The sequence below is a fragment of the Myodes glareolus genome, chromosome 1 (assembly GCF_982192425.1).
Source record: "Myodes glareolus chromosome 1, mMyoGla1.1, whole genome shotgun sequence".
In the NCBI taxonomy this organism is placed as follows: Eukaryota; Metazoa; Chordata; class Mammalia; order Rodentia; family Cricetidae; genus Myodes; species Myodes glareolus.
In genome coordinates this window covers 87,816,210-87,843,271 of record NC_142026.1, presented here as the reverse complement: position 1 = coordinate 87,843,271, position 27,062 = coordinate 87,816,210, and the positions used below count along the sequence as shown (strand labels likewise).

The window sequence follows — 27,062 nt, the reverse complement described above, 5'->3', positions numbered from 1 at the left end:
GATTAAGCACTTTTAAATTCTGAGCAGAGAAATGGGCCCTCTCAGACCCTCTTGGCAGGAGTGCAAATTGATACAACCCTTTTGGAGAGCCATTTGGCTGTATCCATCAAAATTAAAAATGCATATAATCTTTGACCCAGAAACACCATTCTAAGACTTTATCCTGCAGAAATACCCTGCAAGGCCACAAAAAGTATGCATAGAAGTTTGGTTCTTTGCAGTTTAGTTTGGTGTAGTGAAGATCTGCAAACAACCCAGGTCAATCAACAAAGAGGTAATCGGAGAACCGTCTATAATGTGGGATACCCAGTGTGCCTGCTATTCTATGTCAGATCGACACAAGCTACAGTCATTTGGGAAGAGGGAACCTTATTTGAGAAAATGCCCCTGCTACATGGCCCATGGGACATCTTCTTGATTGGTGATTGACATTGGAAGGCTCAGCACACTGTGGATGGCGCCACCCCTGGGCAGGTAAATCCTGGGTATCAGCAAGCATGGTTTCTTCATGGCATCTGCCTCAGTTCCTTCCTTGAGTTCCTGCCCTGCCTTCCTTCAGTGATGAACTGTAACCTGAGAGTTATAAGAGGAATTAAGCCCTTTCCTCCCGCAAGGTACTTTTGGTGATAGTGTTTTATCACAGCCATTGAAACTCAAGACACCAAAGCAGCTTCATTGGAAGAGATCCAAGTAGGTGGACAGCCAGGGGACAGTCAGGGGACAGCCAGGGGACAGCCAGGTGACAGCTAGACACATGGGAAAAGTAAAGTGCTCCTGTTTCAATAAAAATAATAAAGGGCCAGGCATGGCAGGACATACCTGTAATCCCAGCTTCTGGAAGGTAAGAAAGGAGGGTCAGAAGTTTGAGGCCAGCCTGGGCTATGTAGGAAGCCCCTCTTGAAAACAAAAGGAGCTCAAGGAAGGCAGCAATGGCCAGTCTCTGGCCAGTGGGTTCAAATCATGGTGTCTTAAAGTAGATTTAAAGCCTTGAGATACCAATGGAATAATCTGAGACTCTTGAGCCAGTTTACTTTCCACTGGGCAAACCTAGACCTGTGGCCAAATCTAATCTCAGGGGAGAAGGAGCTCCAGGTGGGTGGGAGGCGACAAACTGCATCATAATAATACCTAGAACAATTGAAATCTCTTTTAATCTTCCCGAGTATTCTCGTAACATTAAAGAGGAACCAACATTAGCGAGGGACAAGATTTGTATGACAAGCCACAGAACACGGGTTCTCACCAGGATGACTTTGTTTTGGTTATCTCTGCTATTTCAAACGAGAATCAGATCAGACTCTGAACTTATGCAAAAGTCCTGAGCTAAAGCATCAGCACAGAGAAAACATCTCTTCCTTTGCTTTGGAATCTCTGCAGGAGCAGCCTCAAGATGGGAAGATGGGCTTCTTGCCATACTTTTTTTTTTCTGAAATAGGTTTTTCACAGAGCCCAGAATGGCCTCCAAAATGCTAAGTAGCCAAAAGTTACCATTTTCCTCCTTCCTCCACCTCCCCAGTGCTAAGATTCTTCATGTGTTGAAACACTTCTGGCTTATGCAGTGCTGGGGATCAAACCCAGGACTTCATACGTGCTAGGCAGGCGCTCTAGGAACTGAGCCCCAGACCCAATGCCCTCCGATTTCAGTGTGTGGTGGCACATGCCTGAAAGTATGGTACTGTGGAGGCTGAGGCAGGAGGATTGTGAGTTAGAGGAGGCAAGTCAGGACTACACAGCAAAGCCTTGCCTCCAACAAACAACAACAAAAACTCAGCTCAAGTCAAATCAACAGAGCTGCAGTGACTCTCATCTGACAGATAAGTTTTTATTTTTAAATCTGGGAAGGTTATTTATTTTTGTTTTCAGACTTATTAATTCCATCTGATGACAGAGGTTGGACCTTTTATTTTAGGGAATTGTCACCTAGCAGCGCTGAAGCAAAACCTGACTAATATATGGATAAACAACCCGGGCCAGTCAGCCAGTATTGTTGGGGCTTGGCTTGGATCTCACAGGTGTTTCTGAGTTTGTTTCTTAATAATTAAGCCATTACACAGATGTTTGAAGATCCTCTTGATCTTCTCACTTCCCAGATCTGACCTGTCTCCAGAGTTAGCATTTAATCCTCCCATGCTTGCATTAAATGTTCACTCTAACATTTAAACGGCTACAAAGAGTGTGTGATCCGGAGGTTGCCAGATTATATGAATGATCCCAAGTCATGCATATCCCATACACTTCGTTCATTTCTCCTCCACAACTCTGATAATTTGCCCCCAGCTAAACATGGGTCTAGTCTTTCCCTCTCTGCCATGGCGTGTCTATTCTCTGTTGATGGACATTTGAGTGGGGAGATATAAAGAGAGATGGAGAGATGCTCTTGCATACTTGTCTGAAGGCCTTTTGTTCTTCTATGGTCCTGGGTCTAGAACCCAGAGCCATGTGCACAACGGGCAAGTCTCCTACCACTGTGCTACCATTCAAGCTAGACTCCCATTCTCTGAAGCATCAGCAGACAAGGCGTGGAGGGTTGACCTTCCATGCATTCTATCTGCAGGGTCACTGCAGTCAAGAAGAGAGGCATACCGACTCTTGCTTGGCCTGACACCTACAAGCCCATGTTCTTCACCCTGGGGCTCCAGCAGAAGGGCATTTCCTCAAATCTCCCGGGACTTCTACATGACCTTCCTATTGCTCCCTCCCCGTTTTTCTCGCCGGTACAGTGATTGCAGCTCCTGGTCAGGACTGGTGAGGGCTGGAAACCGGTAGGGAATGAAGGACTGTTCATCGGCCTTGTTCTTCCTCACACAGCAATTTTCCTAACAGATGCAATTACATCTGAGTGCTGCAGAGAATGAGATCTTATGTTTTATTTCTTTATTCATCATTTTACAAATGGGTTTCACTGTAAAAAGGAAATTGCCTTTGTAGCTCGGTTCTTTCTGCTCCGTGCTGGAGGGCTCCAAGCTTTGGTTTTTATCCCAGCTGGGGCCACCGCCACCTTGTTGCTGACAGGGAGGAACGAGCCAGGGAGGTGGGACGGAAATCAGGCAAAATTTACTTAAATTCAATATATTTTTATTCTTTGTAAATACAATGAGTACAACCTTTTAACTTCACAAATCAGTTAATTCACTTTGTACAAGAGAAGTTCGACTCATCCTATGCTAGTCCAAGTGCTGAATTTCCCCCCTCCCCTTGGTGCTAGTACCTAATAAATCAAAATGTGAAAAGGACAGCAGCTATTTAAAAAGGTGTGTTTCTACGTTTCCATAAGTATAGATTCATACCCAAGGAGCAGCTTAGAGCATAGGACAATGTGGTGTGTGTGTGTGTGTATGCATTTGAGGCTTTATTAGAAACCAGGATTTTCTGAAAGGCATTTAAGAGTCCCAGGCTGTTAGCAATGGAATGATCAGGAACCTGTTTAGCATGCACCTCTTCAAGTTCCTTCTGGCTTGGACCGTCTAGTGTGACTTGCCGTCTCTGTGGCCTTGGGCTTCAGCACTGTGGCGCTGGGACAGCGACCAGCCTCACCCAGGCTCCTGGCTCCACTGGATTTGGTTTTGCTGTTTGGAGTTATCCTGCCAGGACTAAGGTTCTTTCCGTAGAGGTCTCCTGCTTTGAGATGCTGCCCAACTGGAAGTCTTGGTGGGAAACTCCTTTTGGTCGTCTGTTCCTTTGACGAGATTGCCTGGCCCATGGTGCTAAGAAAAGAAGGAGAAAGAACAGAACAGGGGAGGGGGCGGGGGAATTACACAGCATAAGCTACATTTCACTTACTCACTTGGTTCTGAAGGCCACTTAATGAAGTATTATGATAGAAGGGAAATTTTTTGATAATACTTTTGATTTAAAACCTAAGCATTATTTTTAAAGTAGACGCCCCGACCCAACCGAGTTCTGAAGGCCGCAGGATGATGTCACACAAAGCTATTGTTGATCAGCTGACTTCATGTGCTAAAAGGGAAAAGGAAGTGAGACTTGTCTTTCCGATTGGAAGAGTTCAGCAGAGTCTTCCGGGTCAGAGGCAGAATGGCTGGCATCGCCTGTGGTGGCCCCAGGTCGCCCACCCCAGGGCATGGCAACAGTGTGTGTACCACCTGCCTTTCCAGCCACCCCACTTCGTGTGGAGCAGCGGGTCATAGCTAGTGTTTTGTGTCCACTGGCATTTTTTTCCCCAGGTTTCTCCTTCCAGGAAGGTTTGTTAGTTGAGGCTTGTCCTGCAAGGCAGAAGTCTGTCCGCTATGGCCCCACCTTGGAAGCGGGTACTGAAGAGCTTAGATGTCGCTAGACTTGTACATATCTGAAAGCAGTCTTGTGATTGGCACGTTGCCGATGGTCTTTTTGAAAAATACTTCCTCTATGGTGGATGGGCTAATTGAACGCAAAGCTGGCAAAAGCAGCAGGAGCTTCCCAAAGCGGCAGGGTTGCGTGGGGTATCTGCAACGGGAGAAGCCACGAAAGCGATATCAGAGCCCACACAAGCAGGGACCCATCTCATACCTGAACACACATCAGCCCGGGGTGCCTTCCTGACCGGAGCCTCTTCAGTAACATGCTGTAGATTGCTGCAGGAGCCTCTGTGCCTGTTTCACAGGTAGACTGCGGCAATCCCTGGAAACAGGCACTATCCGAATCACATGTGCGCTCTCGCTCTCTCTCTCTCTCTCTCTCTCTCTCAACATCAGCAAGGAGAGTACATTTTCATTTCTAGACAAATCAGCTTTAAGACACCTGATGCTAATTTTAAAGCAAAGAATAAATGTCACGTTATCACTGTGGGGAATGACCATAGGGTTGATTATGAAGCTGGCGGTGGAATTCATATTTTTTAAATTCTCAACGCTCTTGAACAGACTATTCCTCTCAAATAAAATGGCTTCTTTTTCTAAGCAATTCTCCCAATTATTATTCAGGCATTATACTTTGTCACTCTCAGGAATAATTCCGCCCTTATTACACTGCAAATTAAAGACTAAGTCCTGTTGGGCGGCAGTGCCACCCAGCTTTCATGTCAATGAAATTGGCACATAATTAAAGATGGGAGAAATTGCTTAACAATTTCCTTACTTGATGCCCAACACACATTTGTACTCAGATGTACGTGTTCCATTCCCGCTGTCTTTAGATGCTGTACCCCACCTCTCATGCCCTGGGACTACTCCAGTCAGTGGCTTGAAGTTGGCCATCAACACTCTCTACAGGACAGCATCCTGCCACTTGGAAAAAGCCATCTTAAAATGAGCTCCAGGGACACATGTTTGACTGAACCATGCTCCACCTAGGCCACAGGTGCCAGAAACTGAGAGGCATCAAATTCCTCTGCAGGAACTTGTTAACTGTGTTTAATTGCCTGATCACCCCACTGTACAGAGACAGTCTAGGACAATTCCACACTTGTCTCTTAGATCTGGATAAAGAAGAACTCTTCTCAGCCAGACATAAAGCTTCTAATTCACTCTGACTACCCTGTTTGGCTCTCACATAATCAAATTTCACAGGAACTCTTGGAAAGGGCACCCGACGACACTTAATAAGTTGGGGTGGAAATAACGATGCTTATCTACAATAAAAAAAATAAAAATGTTAGCCGTGGTGCTTCCTACAGAAATATCAAGATTCAGGAAGTTGAGGCAGGAAGGTTGCTATGAGTTCAAAACTAGCCTGTACTACATAGTAATAGTGAATCCAGGTCAGCCCAGCTTATGGGATGAGGCTCTCTCAGACCACCACCAACAACAACCTAAAGAAGCCCAACTGAACAAAAACATCAGCCAACAGCTCTGACAGCTAGAAAAGCAAGACACCTGAACATGACCTCTTGTTCTCGGTGCTGAGTAATCTACCAGGTTTCCTTCAGCTTAGGCCGCTTCTCTCTTCCGGGGCAGTTTCCCTTCCCAGAGTGCTCTGCAGAACTGAGGTGGCAGGGGATGCCTAGACAGTTCCTACTGTGTCTGTGGCATCCACCCAACATGCGGAACCTTTCTCATGACGGGAAACCGTTGCAGGAAATAACACAGGCTGAAAAGGATGGATTCGGGAGAATCCAGAAACCACGGACTATTAAACCGCCTTGCGTGGGTTTGATTGCCTCGGCTTGCTGAGATGAACCCAGCGCCTTTCGCGTGCGAGGCAATCAAGTGTTCTGCCACTGAACTGCCTCCAAGCCCAAGAGTTAACTCCTGATTGTCTGCAAGTGGATTCCCCACCCCCCTCTCCCACCTCTTTTATTCTCTAGGTGGGCAAGAGCTGGTCATTTAGTCAACAAGAACGGCTTATTATACGTGGAGTAGAGGGCCACCTAGAAACAATGCCAACGCGTGCGTCAGTGTGTCTGACTGCTCAAGATTGTTTTCTAGAGGATTTAAGGACCACTCCACAAGTCATGCCTGGTACTGCGAACTGTGCTAAGAACCTGTGACTGAGTCGGCCATGGGCCTGAGGGGAGCGACTACCTTACTGTGTTGTGAAATGGACAGTATCAAACTGTTCTCCAAATACTTTTCTGTGTAGCCATAGATTAGTGCAGCTCTTCCCCTCATCAGGGGAGCTGCTTCTTCCAGTATACGATGCTTAATACAGAGACCCACACAACTGATCAGCTGTGGAGAATCAGAGACTGTGAGCACTCAGCCATCCACATCCACATCACACCCCAGGGCTCATTTTAGAAGTGGGATGGAGTGACAGGAAGAACCAGAGGCTGCAGGAGACCGCTTTGAATCTGTGGTTTCTAGACATGCAGTCCCGTTGAACATATGAACTCACAGTGGTTGTGACTGCGTGCGTAAGACCTGAAAAAAATCAAGTCAGCCGAAATCCCAGTGTGAATGAGGAGGGGCTCGAGAAATCTCACCCCTGGGAGAGGAGCTTTTGGCAGCTGATGGATGCTGGGAGAAGGAGCACAATTTCCTGTAGGGAAGCAGCCCCAGGTACGTGCCCTGTGCTCCAGAGGATAGCCTTAGCACATGCAGGCTCTACCAGCAGAACTCGATGGGGTTTGTTTTGCTTTGCTTTGCTTTGTTTTGTTTTTAAAGAGTCCATGAAATTGGGAGGGAGATGTGGAAGGGAATGGATTTGAAATTCTTACAGAATAAAGATACATTTTTTAATTATTTTGTAGAATATGTACCCCTGACTTCACCCATTAGCATGAATGTTTCTTTTTCCAGTCTAAACGTTTTGTGCCTATCACAGATTCGTGATCTTAAGCTCTACTATGGTGTTGTAATATTCCAGTTCCTGGCCAGTTCCATATATCCTGGATAACTAGAGGAGTTGATTATAAAACACTAGCAGATATGTAAGTTTGCATGTTAGCTTTTCCATTTCTCATGTTGTTTTTCCAGGTAGGGACATAGTTAGAGTGTGCACTGATTTGGAAAAGCCAAGACAAAAAGGAACAGTCCTTTTGTCTGACTCTAGACATTTTATAGTTCCAGCTGATACTGTGAGCTGGAAGTTCCATGACAGAGGGGACGTCTTCCGGTCACCTCCAGATACCTGAGGGTGAGCTGCCGTGTCCTCACTGTGTCTCAACAACAGACTGTGGTCATCTGCAGTGGCATTCTCCAGGGCCACCCTGTCAGCAGCTCTGGAGCCCCAGGCTGTCTCAGAGTCTCCTTGCTTATCTCTGCAGAAGCTTACAGAACACCTCCAGCACACCTTGGCCATCCCCCACCCCCTGGAGCTACACCTTTCCTTCCCTACTGAAATCCCTCCACCATGCAAGGCCCTTCTCACATGCCATCTCCTTCCTGGACCTTCCCCGCTCTTTTCCAATTAGAGTTCATGCCTCCCCTTTCCTGTGGGAAGTGATGTTTCTGCCCACTTCCCACAGTGGGAAGGGTGGTCCCTTGTTCTTTCTGATAATTTGCATCATTCGCCTGTGGATGGTGACTCCCTAGCAAAGGCCTGGCTGAATCAAAAAACCAGAGTTCCATGTTCTCTGGTTAGTGTTCTGAATATTCTCCTGGCTCTGAGTGCCCAAAGGTGAGCTGCGGGACACAGTCAGCTTTAATGGGAAAACATGCCCTGATTATGTATGGTTTCATTTTTGTGAATCTGAATTCCAAAATTAAGTGCCCGCAATTTATATACTATAGTTCAAGGTGGACTTTAAATTTCCCAGCCATTGAACTTTACTTTGAAAAAGTATATTTACTTGAGCTACCAAGCAATGCCATTTCAATGGTGTTTTATAAACACAGAACAGTTTCACTCATTCAGCATTCAAAGGGTGATTTGTGACAGAAATAAGGAGCACCTAGCACCCACAGGTACTTCTGACTTGGGATTTCTCTGACCCCTCAGGTGAGGGCGACATTAATGGCCTCTGTCCATAGAGGTGTCTATGGGCACCACCATGGTGTCTATGGCTAATGTTGAAGTGATGGAGTCATGCTTCCATGAGTCCCTCTTGAATTCTATTCCAATCTCAGATCCATTGCAGTCCCAACCTAGGAAGCTTGAGAGGTTTCATTACTCTTTTAAAAACCTGCCTTGTTTCTTCTGAAAATAGGATCAGGAAGCTCACACTGGTGCTGGGCTGAGGGAACTTTATTGAGCTCCCATGTTGGAGAGTTTCTAAGAGTTTCTACCAATTTCCAATGTCAGTCAGAGGACCCTGCCTAGACAGAAGTAACATGGTGGGTGCTGGGACCCCAGATAGCTCAGCAGACACCAATCACCAAGCAACAGTGGTGGCCAGAGCAAAGATGGTCTTTGTGAAGCCCTGCGTTCCTTGAACTTGGGGCTGGCCGCTAAAGAAGGGTACCTGTCTGAGGATTATCTGAACACTTTCTGATCCAGCAACCTGTGCTTCAGACTTCATTGCTTTTTGACTCCCTCCATGTGCAGACTCACAAGTATGAGCAGCTCCTGATGTTGGTCAGCTCATTCAGCCGGTATAGCATGCTGTGCCTGGCAAAGCCCTTCTCTCTCATCACCTAATTCAATTTGCCCTTCTCGGCCTCCTCCCAGAGACAGGTGAGGACATGGATTCTAACTAAATTAACTGGCAGGCAACAGGATAATTAGTCACAATGTTTGAACTGGCTTCTTACTGCCTGCTGGAACATTCACAATGGAAGCAATTTTCTTAAGTACATGTTCACAGCAAATAGCGGTCACCTGGTGTGGATGTAGCTGTTGAGAGTTAGCTGAGCTTCATCTTGAAGAGCTGCAATGGCAGCAGCATTCCGGAAACTTCTCAGTTCAGAACCGCTGTGTGTAGGAACTAGAAACGAAGGCCAGGAAACCGTGAGAGACAGAATGGGGAGGACCATAGGCTCATAGGGCACTGGAGGTGGATCACAATCTGGAGAATAGGGAGGACCATGAGCTCACAGGGCACTGGAGGTGGATGACAATCTGGAGAATAGGGAGGACCATGGGCTCACAGGGCACTGGAGGTGGATGACAATCTGGAGAATAGGGAGGACCATGGGCTCACAGGGCACTGGAGGTGGATGACAATCTGGAGAATAGGGAGGACCATGGGCTCACAGGGCACTGGAGGTGGATGACAATCTGGAGAATAGGGAGGACCACGAGCTCACAGGGCACTGGAGGTGGATGATAACCCTGAAAGCGTTCAGATCTCCACAGCTGTGAAAGACTGGGCCAACTTCAGAGTATCAGCCCCAAGAAAATACTGCTGCACCTACTGCCCCCACCCAGGTCAGCCAAGAACTGACCTTGAAGCAGCTGAACTAGTGGGGTGCAAAAGGAGACGAGGGAGAGACAGGGGTCCGTCTGTCTGCTTACCAGCTTTGAAAGTGACAATGCATTTCAGACAGGCAAACTCAGTGGCGTCTAATCGGAGCTGTCTGAACCGCGCCACCACCTCTTGCAAAGCCTGTATTTCAGATATGATTTTGTTCAGCTTCTGGGAGTCTGTGTTGTCGCTATTCATGCCTAGAATTGAAATATGGGATAAATACTCTAATATGAAGGCATTTTCATGTTTTAATATTGATTTTTGACAAAATCCTGCATATCAATATCTATTCAATTGTCACTCTGAGATATGTGATTCCATGTAAACTGGCTATATTGTATGAAAGTTAATATAAAATCTTCCCTTGGATGATAACAAACACAGTAATTTGCATTTAAATAACAATGCAAGCAGTCATGAATACAACAAAACAACATTATTTGCATTTAAATATAGATTTATAAATGACAGGTATACTCTATTGTTCAGCAGGAATTTGTTATTCTTTACATGTTGTTCTTTTTTCAGTAATGTATTTTTATGGTAATTTCTACAACAAAGTCATTAAATTGTGCAATTCTTACCAGATACAGCCAGTAGAGTGTTAGCATCAACCGGAATGGCCCATTGTGCTATTCCTAGAACAAACAGTTCTCTCCAAGCATCTTCCAAAAGCATCAGCTGTCATACAATAGATGTATAATATAATATAGTGTGTAATTTATAAATTTATAAACAATTTCCATATGTAAATTTCCTTTAAAGTGTTTTAAATGCCTGTCTTGGTTTTAAAAAAAATCCAAATAATTTATTTTCCTCTTATTTCCCACATTTTCCTGTTTTGAAGCAGTGCCTATAGACACACACATGCGGCTCAGAGTCAGCCATTCGAGTTCCTCAAAGCGCACTCCCTCAGGCTTTGCCTTTCAAGCCCTTGACACCACCTAGAAACTTCTCTAGAGACTGAAAATCCAAAAATGCCATCAGCGGCTGAGCAGGTGTGTTGCTCTGGTGTAAACCACTGAAGACTCCTGACTAAGCATTGCGGTCAGGGTCCCCACCTTCCTAGAGAGCCGAGGGGGCTGGGAGAGAGGGGGAGAGGGAGAGGGAGAAATCACTAATTCCCAAGAGGCACGAGGGAAAATCAGGGTGTAATTATGTTAATCGGGTTTTGCTGGGTTTTACCTCGTCTCCCAGCCTGATTTCTCTGAGACTCATAAGTGGACAGCATCAAGGTGCTTGTCGTTTTCATTCTAATAAAATGTGCTGTTGAATATTTAAAATGAAAATCTGGCTCTTTTTCCAAATTAGTGCACTGGATTCCACTTCACCGTAGTTTGCTTATTGTTGAAGGGTTTCCAGCAAAAGGCTAAGTGGCAGGCAGGAAGTGAATTTTATTTGGATTGCAGTCGACAAATTCTTGTTTTCAAAAAAAAGTAGTCAAATTTTATATATACATGTATGTGTGTGAGTGTGTGTATGCACACACATTCACCCACCCACCCACAGAGGGAGGGAGGGAGGGAGGGAGAGAGAGAGAGACAGAGAGAGAGAGAGACAGAGAGAGAGAGAGAGAGAGCATCCATGCAAAAGATTAAAGGGCAACCGGCAAACCTGGTCAAAAACATTACCTATAACCTTGAAAACAATTCTCTATGTCTAAAAATCTTTCAAAAACCAAACAATTCTAGATTATTATGCTGGATGATTTATATGAAAGAATTTACTTCTGAAAGCTAAGAATCATAAAGGTTTGCAACTATTTTCACAATTAGACCAAAATGTTTAATTTTTTTTTTTTGAATTTTCGAGACAGGGTTTCTCCGTAGTTTTTGGTGCCTATCCTGGAACTAGCTCTTGTAGACCAGGCTGGCCTCAAACTCACAGGGATCCGCCTGGCTCTGCCTCCCAAGTGCTGGGATTAAAGGCATGTGCCACCACGCACCTTGGGAGGCTCAAAATGTTTCATTTTTAAAATGTTTCATTTTTTATCTTATTGCATTGAGTACAGAAAAATAAATTTTAGATTAGAGGTGAACAATAATTGTGGCCATATTTCATGCTATGATTAGTTAGGTATGAAGAGAATTGAGCCCTCTGCTCTCAGACCTATGCATGTGAGGCAGAGGCAGGGCACTCCCTGAGCACTCCCTGAGCACTTCCTGAGCACTCTCTGAGCACTTCCTGAGCAATGCAAGTCCAGGTTTGATTCCAACTATCCGAAAAAATAAAAGAAGCAAAAAAATTGTTTATTTGCCTTTTGAAAAAAAAAGTCATTAATTTTTGTGATTGCCCTTAGCAGTCAATAGTTTTGGCTACTCTGTTTCTTTCTCCCTTTTACAAATAAAAAATATATTGACAAAAGGACAACTTTTAATATTCCTAGCAGGAAATTTTATGGGGTTTGCTAAAATGCAGGTTTTTAGATGCACATAATTTTCTTACTTTTGAACATCATGTATAAACAAAGAATTAGATAAAATTACTTTTTTGTTGTTTTCAAAAGTTCTGAAAGCATCGAAAGAATCAAGGGATGTGGTATGCCATCAGCAAACTTTCCTCACACACAAAGCCATGGATCTGAGCCCCAACAATGCCCCCAAGCAGACCACCAACAATAAAACACGATACTAGTCAACAAGAGATGTGCCTCTTGGTTCTCCATGGTGATAAGCCATTAGCCCACACTGTGGCACATCACAGTGGAGAATATAAAGCTGACGACATGAAAATCCCACAAGTGAATATTCTATCACCTTCTAGTCTTCTCGGCTTGAGTGTTCATAAGAAAATATCATTTTATCAATAGTCTCCCATGTAGCCCGGACTGGCTTCAAATTCCAGGTTCTCCTACTTCAGTGCTAGGACTACAGCTGTGCATTCTAATTCTTGGCTTATCGCCAGTATTAAAGAACATTAAGATTTTTAAATTTGAATGCTTTAACTAAACTTAAAAAAAAGATAATGTACTTCCATACGTGTTTTACTTAGAGCACATTCAACTACCCTGAAATAACATAGTTACATTTCTAACAAAGATTCCATAGGTAGATCTTTGAACCTCTAGAATGATGTTGGTAAAGATAAATGGTTTCCCCGTGTTCAGAATGTACACCTGCCCTCCCGATTACTGCAGGTGGCATCCAGCTTATCAAACTGAGCGCTGTAACTTCCTTCCCAACCCCTGATGCCCTGTTGGTCATACCTGATCTTGCAATGACAATGTGGAAAAGGCTGGCACACTCTTTGCCCACTTGATGCTCATAAAGAGAAGCCTGGCGGCTGATTCACACACGGACTCTGTGGCCACTTCATAGAGATACATCGGGGTCCCATTCACTTCGTGGGGGTACTGGGGAGAGGGAGAAAGAGAAACACCTGCAACCGATGGAACCTCAGCTTTGCCCAAATAGCTGACATTTCAGCGCGCTGGTTAAACAGAGGGGGCAGGGAGAGAATCTGGTGCCCTGCTTTGGCATTCAGCTGCCTCCAAATATCTCTGTCTACAGAATCCAATCCGGGGAATGTGGTGTTTATTGGGGGAGGCATGTTTCTGTTCTTTGGGGGGCTTCTGGCTTCCAAAGGGGTGCCTGGCTATTCTGTCCCCTGCAGTAAATTTCCCTTGGACTGAGCCAAGTCCCAGGCCTGGCTCCCAATTTAAACAAGAACTGCTTGCATTTGTGTAAATAAAAATAGATGTGAAAAAAGTATAAATTAATAGGCATCCCAAACACAAATATGCATATGAGTATTTTTAGAAAGGATTAGTATATTATGGAAATATTTCAATTAGACATCTTAATCATTCACAGAGCATTCCCATTCATAACTGACAACATATTCATAACACTACTTTCCAGAGCTTATTATACACATCAAGGGTAAGAAAGCGATATTAAATATTGTGCGTGTGTATGTGCCCAGGTGTCTGGCTCCCCTGCAGTGTGAAGCTGCAGCTGGCCTCCTCTGGGGGGAAATCCTAGGTTCTCCTTCAGTGGGGGCCTTGGGAGGGATCAACTCGAGGCCTGGAGTGCAGTCCCTAGGTGGCAGCCTTCCCAGGTACTTCAGGTTCTGTCCCTGCTGGTAGGGCCAATCCTGGGAGTGGTTTAAAAGTGGGCAGGCAGCACGGGGGGGGGGGGGGGTGGGAAATAAAACAGCCCTCCTAACAGTGATTTCTGCATTTTTCTCTCTTAAGATAAAAGACCTCAGGGCGCCTCGGGAGGCCCCTTCCCCCAGTGAGCAACTAGTGTTCTAGTTGGTTCTGGCCTCAGGGGCATCTAAGGCTGCACTCGGATTAGACAGTTCCACTCACCAACCGGTTCAGAGTTCCCTAAAGGTGCAGGTTTCTGACCTCCACCCCGCGTTCTCGGGAACGCGCGTTTGTTGCTGCTCCGAGGGTGGTCTACTGTGCACTGAACGTCAGTTGCCCCCACCTTTTCCTGACCGCGTCTCAGCTCAGATCAGAGCGTGTCTACTCCTCTTCCCTTTGCTCAAAAAGGAGTTTCTTTGGACCCTGCAAAGCCACTAACCTTGGGCGTGGGCTGAGCCAGGCTCACGAGGGTCTGCCGTTCAGGGGTGGCAGACACTGCGGCCAACTCCAGACCGTGCGGCTCCAGCTGCGTGACCGCAGTGAAGAAAGCGGGAGCTGGCAGCGCTGCGGAGGGGAAGTGTGCAGTGGCCCCGTTGTCTTCCTTGTGTCCACGGAAGTAGAGGGCCACCTGTTTGCGGATGGTGGACGTCCGAGGCCCCCGCTCGTGCTGCACCGCTACAGAGACAAGCACATGGACACAGGCCTGGGGTCACAGGCGCGGTGAGACTTGGATGCAGCCTGGCTGCCCCTCCATCGTCCCGTCTGGGTCCCTCAAGATCACCCAGGAGCGAGAGAGGGTGCGTGGTGCAGGGCACTTAGGCACGTTTTCCCGATACAGGGTGGGAAGCAGAGGTCTGAGATGGACAAGAATCAGAAAGATGCTCAGCGGTCCTCCCCACCCAGGGATTCCCAGGGAAACCAGGCACCCTATGGACCTCTGGAAGAACAAGCTGCCCTCGCTCCCAACACCAAAAAAGGGAGCACCACAAACAACCAGGTCCGCAATTCTCCCCCACAAATGGTTTTGGCTTCCAAGGCCCGAGGAGAAAGGACCCGAGTCCACAAACCCTGGGGGATGGGACAAGGGAGAGTATGCCGGAGGAAGGCAAGAGAGATGTGACAATTACCACCACCAGTTTAAACAAACAAATTAATTCAGGGTAATCTTCCTCTGCAGAGCGTGACAACTTGTCAACACACAAGTTCAACAGGTTGGATGCTCCCTCCTGCTTCCACAGCGGCGGGAGAGGGTGCACTCCAGACAGGCTCCCCCTCAAGCGGCCCCCACCAGCAAGGCTCCCTCTGCATGGTGTCCCAGGCTCTCTTCCACCTTGCCCCAGACCCCGGTATGCTCTTGCTAAGTTCTGACGCGGGGGGGGGGGGGGGGGGGCGGGGGCCGGAAGGCGCGGGAAGTACAGTTTGGACCACTTTCTAGACCCTGAACTTCTGGAAGACCCAGGTCTGGGTCCTAATTTGGGGCCTCAGGGAAGCGGGGGTGTTGACTTCATCCTTAAAGGGTGTGTCATCCTGCCTCTAGCCCCTTTTCTCTCTTCTTGTCCACCAAGAAAAGACTCCTGAGAAACTTAGAGCCAACTCACTGGCCATACTGAATTTGCCAATGAGGACTGGAAATCTCCCGTTTTCCTGTCTCTGAGCTTGGAGAGTTCCAGAAAGACTTCAGCGGCTGTGAGACCTTAGGGAGGGTACTAAAGACTGCAAGAAGAGGTGCGAAATGGGGTTTGGACCCTAGGCAGGAAATATGCACCTAAGCGCGGGATGCCTGCCCTCTAGCACTGCCTTGGCGAGTGTGATTTGGGACACAGGTTTCCCCATCTGGGTGTGGGACTTGGACTACAGTTAGGTCAGCTGGGGACTGCTGCCGAGTCTCCGAGGGCCTACAACTGACAGCCTGAGGCCATTTCCCAGCATCTGGAGGGAAGAGATCTGTCGGGGAAATGATTTACATGCATAGGAGTGCCATCTATTTGCTGTACATATAATTTACTTACTACTCAATCAACATTAGAAGAATAAAGACATGTACTGATTACCATCTTTGTTCATGTTGACTTCCAAACACTTCTTCAGTCGACACGCCCGGCACTGGTTTCTGTGTGTCTTGTCTACCGGGCATCCTCCCTGGAACAGATCACAGGCAGTCAGAGGCCCCAGAGCTCTTAGGTGGGCACCAGAACCCGGTCCTGGGGTGGGGAGGCCCAGCGTGGGGACTCTGGCCAGCCACCGACCCAGCATGGAGGTTCAGACCCAGTGAAATGGGAAAGACTTGAGCGCTGGCAGGGCCCGGTAAGCAAGGCGCTTGGGATCCCCAGGGTTGGGACAAGAAGACCAGTCCTCCATCTCAGGGAGTTGGACAAAGAGAATGGTCATTCCTGACTTTCAAGACCTTGCTGGGACTAAGCAGCAGAAGAGGGAAACAACTACGGGGGATGCTTTTCAGGACCGGAGACAGCGACCTGGCCCTGAGCTCCGCAAGAAGCTGCCTGCCTGTAGGCTAGGCCTGGTGCCGCCATCTTCTGAGTGAGCCCATTGCTCTGACAGATAAATCTCCACCACTCATTCTTCTCTGCCCTATGTCCTTTCCTTTGCTTTTGTAGTTAACTCGTTCTTACACCACCACAAAGTTGAGTCAACCCTGAGATCCCAAGGCCTATGCTCAGCCTTGGTCCCTGGAAGAAGTCATTCTTGGAATGAGTCAGCAGCCAGGATGTTTAGAAAGGCAAGGCCTGCAGAGAAAGTGTGGGGGTCTGAGGAAAACTCAGGCAGACTTAGGGAGACACCACCTAACAAAAGATTATATACAGGCAGTAATTAACAAGATAATGGGTAGAAAGGAGATAGCTGTTGCTTTACAAATATTTATCTCACAGGGATAAGCAATCAAATGTCTAATGTGATTTTCTGCAGGGTAAAAAGGTGAATGCACATATTTGGCTGGGTGTGGTAGTGCACACCTTTAATCCCAGCACTCAGGAGGTAGAGGCAGATGGATCTCTGTGAGTTCCAGGTCAATCAGGACTACACAGTGAGACCCTGTCTCAAAGAAGAAAAAAGGCATTAACAGATAAGGTTCCCCCTTCTTATTTAGTGCTGGGGTTGGCAGCAGCCTGTGTTGACCACTCAGCTGCATCCCCAGATGGCAGGGATTGGAAACAGAGTCTTCCCATGCTATAGTTAGGATGACCTGGACTTTACTGTCTTAATGAATTGACTGATCTTAAATTTGTGACCCTCCTGCTTTGCCCTGCCACCATGGCGAGTTCAGATAATGCTTCTTTCAGTGTTTGTTTGTGCCTTTATGGAGGGAGAATGTTTCCAGATACATTCTGTGTATAAGTTTTTGTTTGGAAGAGCTGAGGATAGAACCAGGGCTGGTCAAGCATCCCTCAACTGAGTGACACTCCTAGCCTTCTGCGTAAGTGTTTTATACACAGGAAAGGATTTTTATTTTGCTTCATAATTTTAAATATTCATGAACACTGAAGTGGGAATGAGTACATTTTCCCCCTGAAATATCTATAAGGAAAATGACACACAAGAACACACGGTTTCATGCAGTCTTCTTTGTGCAATTAAAAACAGGTTGACTTGGGTGGCTGGGATGTAATTCATGGTACATACCCAGCATGCATACACATCCAACCAAACCAACACAAGACATGTCAATTTGGGCTGGAGAGATGGCTCAGCGGTTAAGAGAACTGACTGCTGTTCCAGAGGTCCTGAGTTCAATTCCCAGCAGCCACATGATGGCTCACACCCATCTGTAATGAGATCTGGTGCCCACAACACTATATACATAATAAATAAATTTTTAAAAAGACATGTAAATTTGCTTAAAGTAAAGGTAGATGGATGTCCATAATGAGTTCTAAGTGTCAGCATTGTTGTTAATAAGAAAATGAAATGGTCTTTACTTAGTCTAGAGCAAGAGAAGAAGAACATGAATTTGCAGTTCCTAGGAGAAAATTAGAGCGTCTTTGGTCAGCAGCAAAATAATTCATGGTTAAGAGTTATAAATTCTTTATTATTAGATGTAGTTGAATACCCAATTGGAATAATATCTTCTCCAGTATTTTGATAAACATGTAAAAGCAAAATGTCTCAAGTGGGTTTTCAAATCACAACAAATGTATATAAGTATCTGGAGCCAGCGAGACAGAGGGAGAGAACCTCCTTTTGACTCCTTTATTCTTTTTGCCACGGAAGTGACACAGACCTGATAGATTTGTTATCACCGCTTTGCAAGCGCTTTGGACTGATACAAGTGTCTCTGAATTGATAGCCATCTCCTTAAAAAAGCATAAAGATTTTCCAATTCTGCCTGTTGCATACAAGTATAGGACAATATGGCCTGGTGTGGTGACCCAAACCTGAGGTTGAGGCAGGAAGATCAAGAGTTTCAAGCCAGTCTAAGCTGAGTCAAGACCCTCCTCAAACAACAACAACCAGCTAAGCAGATCCCTGTTCAAATCGGTTGCTCCACAGAACCTCGTACCAATGGAGCTTCTGGGATACATGTGTGTGCATAATGTGGTACTAATGAGCTAGACACTGAGGACCCAAGACAGCAGGTAACAGGGTGCAGAGGTCAAAACAACTTATCTGAATGCATATGCCTTCTTGTGTGCGCTGCCAATCAAGATCTATCAGAAATGACTAAGAGCAGATATTCCAGCTGAGCAACTGTAACTCTTCTGCCCCGGAGGGCTATGTGAGCTGACGTGTATCCTATACATAATTAGTGGGTATTGCTACCCTGACTAAGACACTCTCGGACATCTTAGTAGTAAAGGCCTCTGCAGAAGATGATCAAAGTGTGGGACCAGAAGGCTGATCTCCTGGGTTGCCATGAGCCACTGAGCTGGGAATGGAGTCACAGGTGGTTTCTGTTAGCTCTGGTTGGAAGCTGTAGGTGGGCTCAGTTCATACCCTAACCGCCCTGTGTCTGTGAGTTAGTTCAGCCTGTACCAGACTGAAACCAAACACCCAACTCATCTTGTGAGTAGACAAGGGACGAGTGAGGAGAAGTTGATGGGCTCCTAACTTCCTCTAAGCCTTCTTTTTCTGCCACCCTGAACTTTTCTGAGCCACTGCAGGTGCTCAGCCCTTACCCCTGCCCATGCCAGAGCAGCCCCGCTTCTGCAGAGCCGAAAGGGTACAACATCTGGCAAGCACATGACTTTCAAGCAGCCAGCCTTCACTTTGGAGTCTTAGCTAAAGGTAGTGGTGACCCTGGCTCAGATGCACTATCCCTGGATGCTGCTAAGAATGGAGTGGAGGGTGGGTGGGCAGCCTAATGGGCCCTTTCTTCTGCTTGCTACTTGGGCATTAAATTCTAAAATTCCTTGAGATCTCCGGACAGGCTTTTCAGACAGGGTGCGGGCAGGGCTTCTTTACTCAATGTCAAAATGTGATCAAGGAATTAAAAAAAAAAAAAGTGTAGGAAAACCGTGGGAGTTCTGACTTTCCTCTGTAAACTCATCTGCTTTCCTTAACCTTATGTGGCCTTTTCAGAGCCAAAGGGCCACCCAAAACTGGGGCAGGGAGGAGGGAAGAGGACCAGGTCAGGGAATTCAGAGGAAATGGGGTGGGGTGGGATGGGTCGCAAAGGGGAGCTGGGCAGCTCAACCCCAGGGAGTACCTGGTTTCCAGACTTGCAGACGTAGGTCCTATTCCTTCGGATGCTCCTCTTGAAGAACCCGGAGCAGCCGTCGCAAGCGTAGACCCCGTAGTGCTTTCCGGAGCTGCGGTCACCACACACTTTGCAGGGGATATCTAAAATGCGGCCTGAAACCGCAGAAAAGACGGAAAAGAGAGGGAAAGGGTGAGAGGGAGCGCGGGGAGGAGGAGAGGGAGGAAAGGGGAGAGGGGGAGAGAGATGCTAAGCAATCTGACCTCTGAGCGGATTAGCAGCGGAGCTGCGGTAAAAGCAAATAATGAAGAGATTTTATAGCCAAACTTTTTTTCCTTGAGCAAGTGTCAGCTTCCTACAATGAGCATTATTCATGCACCGCTACATGTATTTGGGTCTCCTCTAATCGCCGAGACCCATTTTGGAATAAAAGATTACAGCAGGCCCGGGCAGCAGCTCGGCCCGCCGCTGCCTTTCTGCTCCACCGAAAGTTTGGCCGCCTCCCTCCTTCGCTCTTGCATTTAGCAGGAAAAAAAAGTTGTTAGTGAGCGCAAGGAGACAAACTTGAAATGTAAAAGGGAGAAAAAGAAGAAAAACAAACACGGCTGGAACTGGGGATGGCAGCTGGAAGGCAATCGAGTTTTCTCTGAGCTGAGCCCAGCGGTTGTTATTATTAGGATTATTATTGTGATGCTAATCTTCAGATTATTAATGATAATAAGGGTAGTGGTAATTGCCCAACTTTCTCTTTACCTATGGAAAAATGCTTAGTGCTTCACGTTTGAGAAAGTATTTCTTTTAGGGAATAAGTTGAGGGGGAGGGACATAACCATCGGTCTGGAGTCCGAGCTACCCAATTTGTGGCTTTCCAGATGGGGTAGCTGGGGATGGTCACCTATGCTTCTTCTACCCCCAAGTCCTTTCCTCCTAAACACTGGTCTCTCCTCCCTCCTCCCTTGTCCTGGGTGCATCTTCCTGAGTCTTCTGCTGCTGGAGGAAGGGGGCTTGTTGCTTGTTTTTTTTTTTTTTTTTTTCTGAATGTTTGAACTCTCCAAACCTGGTGAGGCCTCAGCTCTGAGAGGGGCATTAGGTAGAGGGAAATAGGAAGGAGTGTGTGTGTGTTGTGTGTGTGTGTGTGTGTGTGTGTGTGTGTGTATGTGTGTGTTTTCTCTCAGGTTTCAGTCCAACAAGTGCCTGAAGCAATTTACTGATGTAGAAATTCTTCCGAAAATAAAGGTAATATTTGTAAAAAAGTGTTAACATCATTTAAAAAATAGTTAATAATAGTTAATACCGCCTGATATTCCCATCGCTTTGGGTCAAAGGCATTCCCAGTCTGGGCCCTGGCTGTCTCGACCCTCGTGGGAACCCGACCACCGCTCCTGGAGCACCCAGATTGGGGGCGGGAGAGGAGGCAGTGGGAAGCACTGAACCAGCAGAGTTGGGGAAGTGAGGGCGCTGTCTGCGGAGGCCGGGAGGCGGCCCAGGGTAGGAACTGACTCCGGGGTCCCGAGGCGCCTGAGCGGGCTTGTTCGCGCAGCCCTGGCCGCAGCCTCAGGTGGAGGAGGGGGGGGTGCGGGGGACCCGACAGGGGGAGGTCGGTGAGGACCCGGCTCAGCCGGGGTAATTACAACCCCGCCGCAGCACCTGCCTATAGAGCCACCAGTGACCCGTCAAAAAGAGTAGCATGGGAATTCGGACGGCGACAAAGGCTGGCGGGGGAGGCGTTCGGCGTTGCGGCCACCGCTTCGGCGCCCCTTCTCCCGCAGGGCAAGAACGGAGATTGTTGGGGGAGGGAGGGGTTGAAGACAACCAAGCGTGGGTCTTGTTCTCCACCCCCTGGGGCCTGTCACTACTCCCCCAAACAAGTCACGGTCGCATCTGAACCTCGGTCAGCTGAACCTCTGCTGCTCAGCACCCCCTCTGGAAACAGTCAACGAACGAGGGTCTCACGTTTTTCAACCGTTCTCCTCGGCATAACCCTGGCGCTCTGGTCGCCTGGGGCCCGTACTAAGGGTTCGGTAGCACTGTCGCCCCAGCTGCTCTCCTCTTCCTGGTCGCACTGACGCTGATGACAAATGAGCCCATGGAGAAAGCAGTGGTGGGCCCTCATGCCCAGGCTTCCCATCCAGACTGGAGGCTAAGGTCATATATTTCTGAAGAACCCGAGTGGGGCGGGAAGACCAGCGCCGGGCGGGTGACCCTTTACAGGGTGCTCGACTGCCACCTTTGAGGCTTGCTGGTCGGCCTTGTTTAAGCCCAGGCAGAGGAGAAACAGGGAGCTGGACTGGGGCGGAGCACAGAAGGGAGAGAAGCGAAAATTCCAGGGCATGGAGGGTCGACGCCTCAGACTCCGCCACCCAGCCACGTTAAGGTGACTTGGGGTCACAGACAAGCTGGTTGACTGCTGCAAAGCTCCTCTCTTTTAGCAAGCCGAGAGAGCTCAGACGTGAGTCAAGCCGAGTTTCCTGAGGCTGGAAAACGGTTCTTAACTTCCCTCCCCAGGGGGTCCCCTCGGGGCTTTTTGTGTGTCATAATTGCCTAAAGATATATGGCAGCTTCGATTACTGTAATTACCATCAGAGGCTGTTGAAAGAAGTTAGTCTGAACTGCAAGGGTGACTGGCCAGGGTCTTGTTACCACCCAGGCGGGGATCCCGGTGACAACGCTCTGCTCTCCAGCGGCGCGAAGATGAAGACCTCCCTGCCCCGCAGGGTCCAGACCCGCCCCGCGGCCAGCAGTCCCTCTCTGCTTGGGCCACAGGGTCGTAGGTTTCTGCTGGCCGCAGCCACGGTCTGAAAACCTCCTAGGGAAGCGGTGAAACTGCCAGGGACTTACCACCTTCCCCTGAGAGCCGCTTCTACCGAGCCCTCAAGGCCTTCAAGATCAAACTCGTTTCCTTAGAAAGCCTCCTCGCACAAGTGCCCACTCTGACCCCCAGTTCGGAGAGTCTGCCTGCATCTGTCTAGCTTACAGAGTCGGGTGCAGACCCAAAAGCTGAGCTTCGCACCCACTCCTTCCCTCATCTCCTAAGTCCCACCTTTTCAAGTTCCTTGGAAGTTTCGCGCTCTATAAGAGCAAAAGTTCCAAAGATCTTTCCTGTTAAGCTGTTATCAATGTTAAGCTGTTCCAGGGTGAATGTGTCAGGAGGCCAGCCCAGGCCCTTCAACTTCAAGTTTTGTAAAGGATATTTTTTGTAATGCAACGGGAATGGCCTTCTCCTTCTGCTTCCCTTGGGGAAAGCACACAGCCAGGAATTTGTTTTTTTGTTTTGTTTTGTTTTGTTTTGTTTTTTCTTTTGGAGCCTGCACTACTTCCCAGAGATCCGAACAGCTAGGGCACGGATAGGCCGAAACTAAGGGGAACCGCGGTCCTGCACGAGTCGGCTGTGCGCTGTGACTGTGAATAAGGGTCCTTCTCTAGGCTCTAGCTCTGAACGTTTCCTTTATTCTCGGTTTGTTGACATTCGCTTTATTCTAATTTTTAAACTCAGCACTCAAACCAAAACAAACGCACAAAATGAAAACACACCCTACTTCTTACGGGGTAGGGAGGTGGAGGCCGGAATTGCGTCCATCCTAAGTGAGACTTCATTACCAGTCCTCAGAAGTAGCTAGGACTCTCCCAACTTTTCAAAGACTCGGGACAATGAGGGCGAGTGAAGAGGGGGGAGGAGGCGGGAAGGAACTCACGGAGAGCGCCAAAAATGCTATAGGAGAAAATAACACGGGTGGCTGGAGAGGTCCAGGGTGTGTGGGTACTCCGCACAGACCCTACAACTCACAGCCTCCGGCTCGCGGAAGGCGGGAACTGAAAAGCTGTCGGGAGATTGGAGCACCCTGTAGACTCCTTCCCAAGGCCGGCTCGCTTGGGCCTACGCTCCCCCCACCCCCCACCAGGGTCCGCAGATTCTGTGCCCGCGAATGCGCTAGCCGGTGCGAATAGCCCTGCACTCCTGTCTCGGGAAGTCGGCAGAGGTCAGCTGCAGCAGCTGCAGGTTCCACCCGAGAGGAAGTGGAAGGAAGGGAAGAAGCGCCCCGAGTGAGCAGGCCGAGGACTTCTGCGGGTGCTGGGCTCCCGCTCGGAAAGTCCTTGGGATTAGGGATTTGGTCCTTTCTTCGCTAGAGTAGCTCGCCATACTTTACATTCCCCAGTTATGACCTACGCGGATTTAGGATTAAGAAAAATGTGACTTTTAAATGGTTTCTGCTTCCCAGTTTTGCAGGATTATTTGAAATAGCTAGAAACGGGGTGCAAAGCATTCCACTCAAAATCCGCTTTGTAGAGTTGCTTTTGCGCTCGGGAGCTCCGAGTTTTGAGCCGCTGCGTTATCGTGCGGTCGCCTAGAGCTGCGGCCCAGTTCCCGCCCCCGCCTCACCCCTCCCACCCTCAGCACCTGGCAGCTAAATAGAAACCACTCGCTGGACCGGTGGGCTGCAACGGGTCGCCACCTTCCCCACGCGCCGGGGAGACCAGGGAAAGCTAGCATCCAGAAGCAACGAAATTGCTCTCTCAGTTTCTAGAAACGGTCCAAAGCAACAGTCTGAGGGGAGCTAGGCCAACGGACACACACGCCCGATAGAGTCCCACTCTGGAGCTCAAATTCACAGAGCTCCGGGCAGGACCTCCCCGGCCTCCCAGCCTGCCCTCCCCAGGCCACGCGCCGGGACCCCCGCGGCTGCCGGAGAGGTACCCACTTGTTGATCCGGCGGGCTTGCTCATGCTGGCGGTCCCGGGGCGCAGCGGTTGGTGGGCACCGCCGGAGTCCCGGCCCGCAGCGCCCACGTCGCCGCCGGGCGCCGCAGCTCTCCAGCCGCCCTCCAGCCTGCAAGGCTCCCGGACGGGACAGGTGGCTATTGGTTGCGCGCCGCCCTGCTCTCCCGGCGATCAGAATTCGTTCCACAGTGGAAATGGAAGCATCCTTAAGTTTCTTCCCGGCTCTAGCAAAACCGCCACTGCTAGGGATGCGGCTTGTTATGGACACGGGCTTGAACGGACAGATGGAGAGATGGACAGGCGGGCTGGAGAGGGAGGACAGCACAAGGGGAATGCTGAAGGACAGAGACGGAGACACGGAAACGGTTTTCCTACGGAGCGAAAAGGGCGAGATGCCTGTCTTTCCCCATTCCTGTTACTCAGTTTCCAATCTCTCCCTCCACAGAGGCGTGCCCAGGAGGCAGATCTCTACAGACCGCTGATCTTCTACGGAAAAGCCGAAAACCACAGTTGCGGTCTCAGAGGCGGATGAGCTCCGCGTTGCCGGAACCCGGACGCCGAGAGGGGAAACTAGATGGCTGGGAGATCTTCCAAGGGAAGAGGTGGCCAGGTCCGAGTTTCCGGGGACAGCCGCGCACGCAGCAGCGAAGAGTCCCCGAAGTTCATTACCCCGTGACTTTGTGCCTGCCGCGGCGGGTCGGGTCTCGGGTAATATCTCCAGAAGCGCTCTGACAGGCAGCCGCGGGGAGGGGAATAGGGCGTCCCTGGCCCACTTAGCTTTTCCCCCAACTCCTGGCGGGGTCTGACGTCAGCCATGTGCGGGGAGGAGATGGGAAGAGGGAGGGGGTTAAATGCTAATGATATTAATGAACCTCCAAGCGGCTTCCAAAGAAAATGCAGGCGCTCTCGGAGCTGACGAGTTAGAGTGTGAATACGGCTCCGTGCGTGCGTGATGGTGAGGACGGTGCCGCTCTTGCAATAAAAATGAATTTTTATATTTCACGGCAAGGGAGAAGGGGAGGGGTGACGGGTCTCTCTCAAAACGCTTTCGCCCCCTCTCTCCAGAGTGCCAGACAGATAGATTCGTGGAAGAAATTGGGTGGCTGTGTCTGTGTGTGATTGTGCGCGCCCGGACATGGTCATGTGAGTTGGTTCATTGTTGGTACCGCGCCCCTTCTGTTGGGTAAAACTTGGATCTGGCCCGAGGTGAGTAATTTATTCATTTTGCAACTATCTATGGAAAGCCAGTGCTGAGGATGAGGACTTAGGGCCTGGTCTGAGGTCTTGCGGTCCCTCGGCCTTGGCGTGAAGGATTTGGGCTCGGGGAGGGCTTCGCCAGCTTCTTGCAAGCGAAACCGGCCCACCCGGAGCTGGGGGAGTCCTCTTGCCTCCATTACGTGTAAGGAGCTGCTGGAAGGCGAAGCCTTCCCTCAAGCGCTTGGTCCCCAAGGGGCATCGCTGGCTTCCCCCTGCAGGCCTGGAGACTCCGGAGAGCTCCGCCACCTTCCTCTCCACCCCGATCATCTTTCCGGAATTCCAGAGCTCTCTGGCGTCCTGGTCGAGGCGCGGCGCGGGGACAGCGCGCGCCGAGGCAGCGGTGATCTCCGTTCTCTAAGAGATTAATTCTATTTAAGCTCCCTCGGCAGCTTGAACTTGTCGAACAAGAGCTTGCCAGCCTCTCCTCAGGGCGTGGGCCCGGCCAGGGGTCAGAGGTCACGCCTCTGGCTCTGCAACAGAGTTGTGGGGGAGGGGAGTAGTGGTCAGCTCTCCCACTGGGCGCTGGCCCACCCCCGCCGCAGCTCCCTGTCCACACGGCCGCAGTGTGCTTGCAGTGCCTGCTGGCGTCCCCTGAATGCCCGCCTGGCGCTGCAGGTCCACGGCTCGGGTCCCAACCCACAAGAGCTGTGCGCTCAGGGCGCCGGCCGCAGCACGTGATTGCAACTTTCCCCTGCTGTCCCAGCCCCCGAGGCAAGAGACCCTGCGAACCACACACAGCAGTCACCCGGCCCCGGGGTCGGCCACCCGGAACAACAGAGAGGCGGGTGATGGTTTCCCGTGTCATCTCTCCTCTCTGATCTTACAAACTCAGACGAGATTAGGATATGGTGGGCATTTTTAGGTGACAGGAGAGGAAAAATTGCTTTTTTTCTTGATAGCCAATTGGGCTGCCAGCCAACCTCGCTCTCAGTACAGCTTAAACTCGAACTCGGTGCCCAGAGGGGAAAGGCATTTTCGACTAGAGACAGGGTGCCAGACTCGGCTTTGGGTCCTCAGGTCTAGCTCTTGCCAGAAACCCAATTGTTGCTGCTGCCAACACCACCATCGGGATGTGGTGGCAGAAGGGGGCGCTTGGTCAAGGACAAAGAACTTCAAGTGGAACTAATTTGTCGCGGGCAAAGATGAGGGCAAATGGTGATGGGGACTAGATTCAGGTCTGTCTTCAAGGAGAAGTTTAAGGGTGTGTGGGCCGGAGGAGAGCTAGGGGGTTTCAGGTGCCCAGGCTGGGAGGTAGAAGGACGTACTGCCTGGATTTCAAATGACCTCTCTTGCGTGAAACAGGAGCCTGGTGACTCATTAAAGACATCAAAACTTGTGAAAAAAAATATCCCCAAGCTGGTCAAAATTGTCCCCCAACCAAAACTGGGATGTTCTTTCTGCAGGCACTAACTCTTGATCGAACTAGGTGCCAAGAAACCCGTTAAACAGGCAAGGGAGCACCCCCACCCCCACCCCCACCTCACACAGAGAAAATGATTCAATTCTGGCAAACACCATAGGGGCTGCCCACCCCGCCGCATATGCATTCTGTGTTCTGGGCGTCCGACTGCAATTATCCGCGCGCTTTGCATAATTCACAATACAGTTCTGAAATCATAGTGATG

General features: G+C 49.1%; 1 protein-coding gene across 1 annotated transcript; it reads right to left on the bottom strand.

The window, feature by feature from the left end:
* Positions 1-3,053: 3,053 nt before the first annotated feature.
* Nr2e1 (nuclear receptor subfamily 2 group E member 1) lies at positions 3,054-24,975 on the bottom strand. Its single transcript, XM_087910681.1, has 9 exons — positions 24,162-24,975; positions 19,474-19,619; positions 15,863-15,950; positions 14,251-14,486; positions 12,927-13,073; positions 10,306-10,402; positions 9,769-9,918; positions 9,133-9,238; positions 3,054-4,440 (listed from the first exon to the last, which is right to left on the bottom strand). The coding sequence occupies exons 1-9, from the start codon at positions 24,184-24,186 to the stop codon at positions 4,278-4,280; spliced, it is 1,158 nt and encodes a 385-aa protein (XP_087766807.1). The 5' UTR covers positions 24,187-24,975; the 3' UTR covers positions 3,054-4,277.
* Between the last annotated feature and the right edge of the window lie 2,087 nt (positions 24,976-27,062).

Excerpts from the sequence above, each read along its gene's own strand:
- Nr2e1 (XM_087910681.1), bottom strand. The coding sequence starts at position 24,186 with ATGAGCAAGCCCGCCGGATCAACAA. Across the intron at positions 15,951-19,473 it reads TCTGCAAGTCTGGAAACCAG|GGAGGATGCCCGGTAGACAA; the intron begins GTACTCCCTGGG and ends GATCTGTTCCAG. Across the intron at positions 4,441-9,132 it reads AACAGCTACATCCACACCAG|ATACCCCACGCAACCCTGCC; the intron begins GTGACCGCTATT and ends CTCCCGTTGCAG.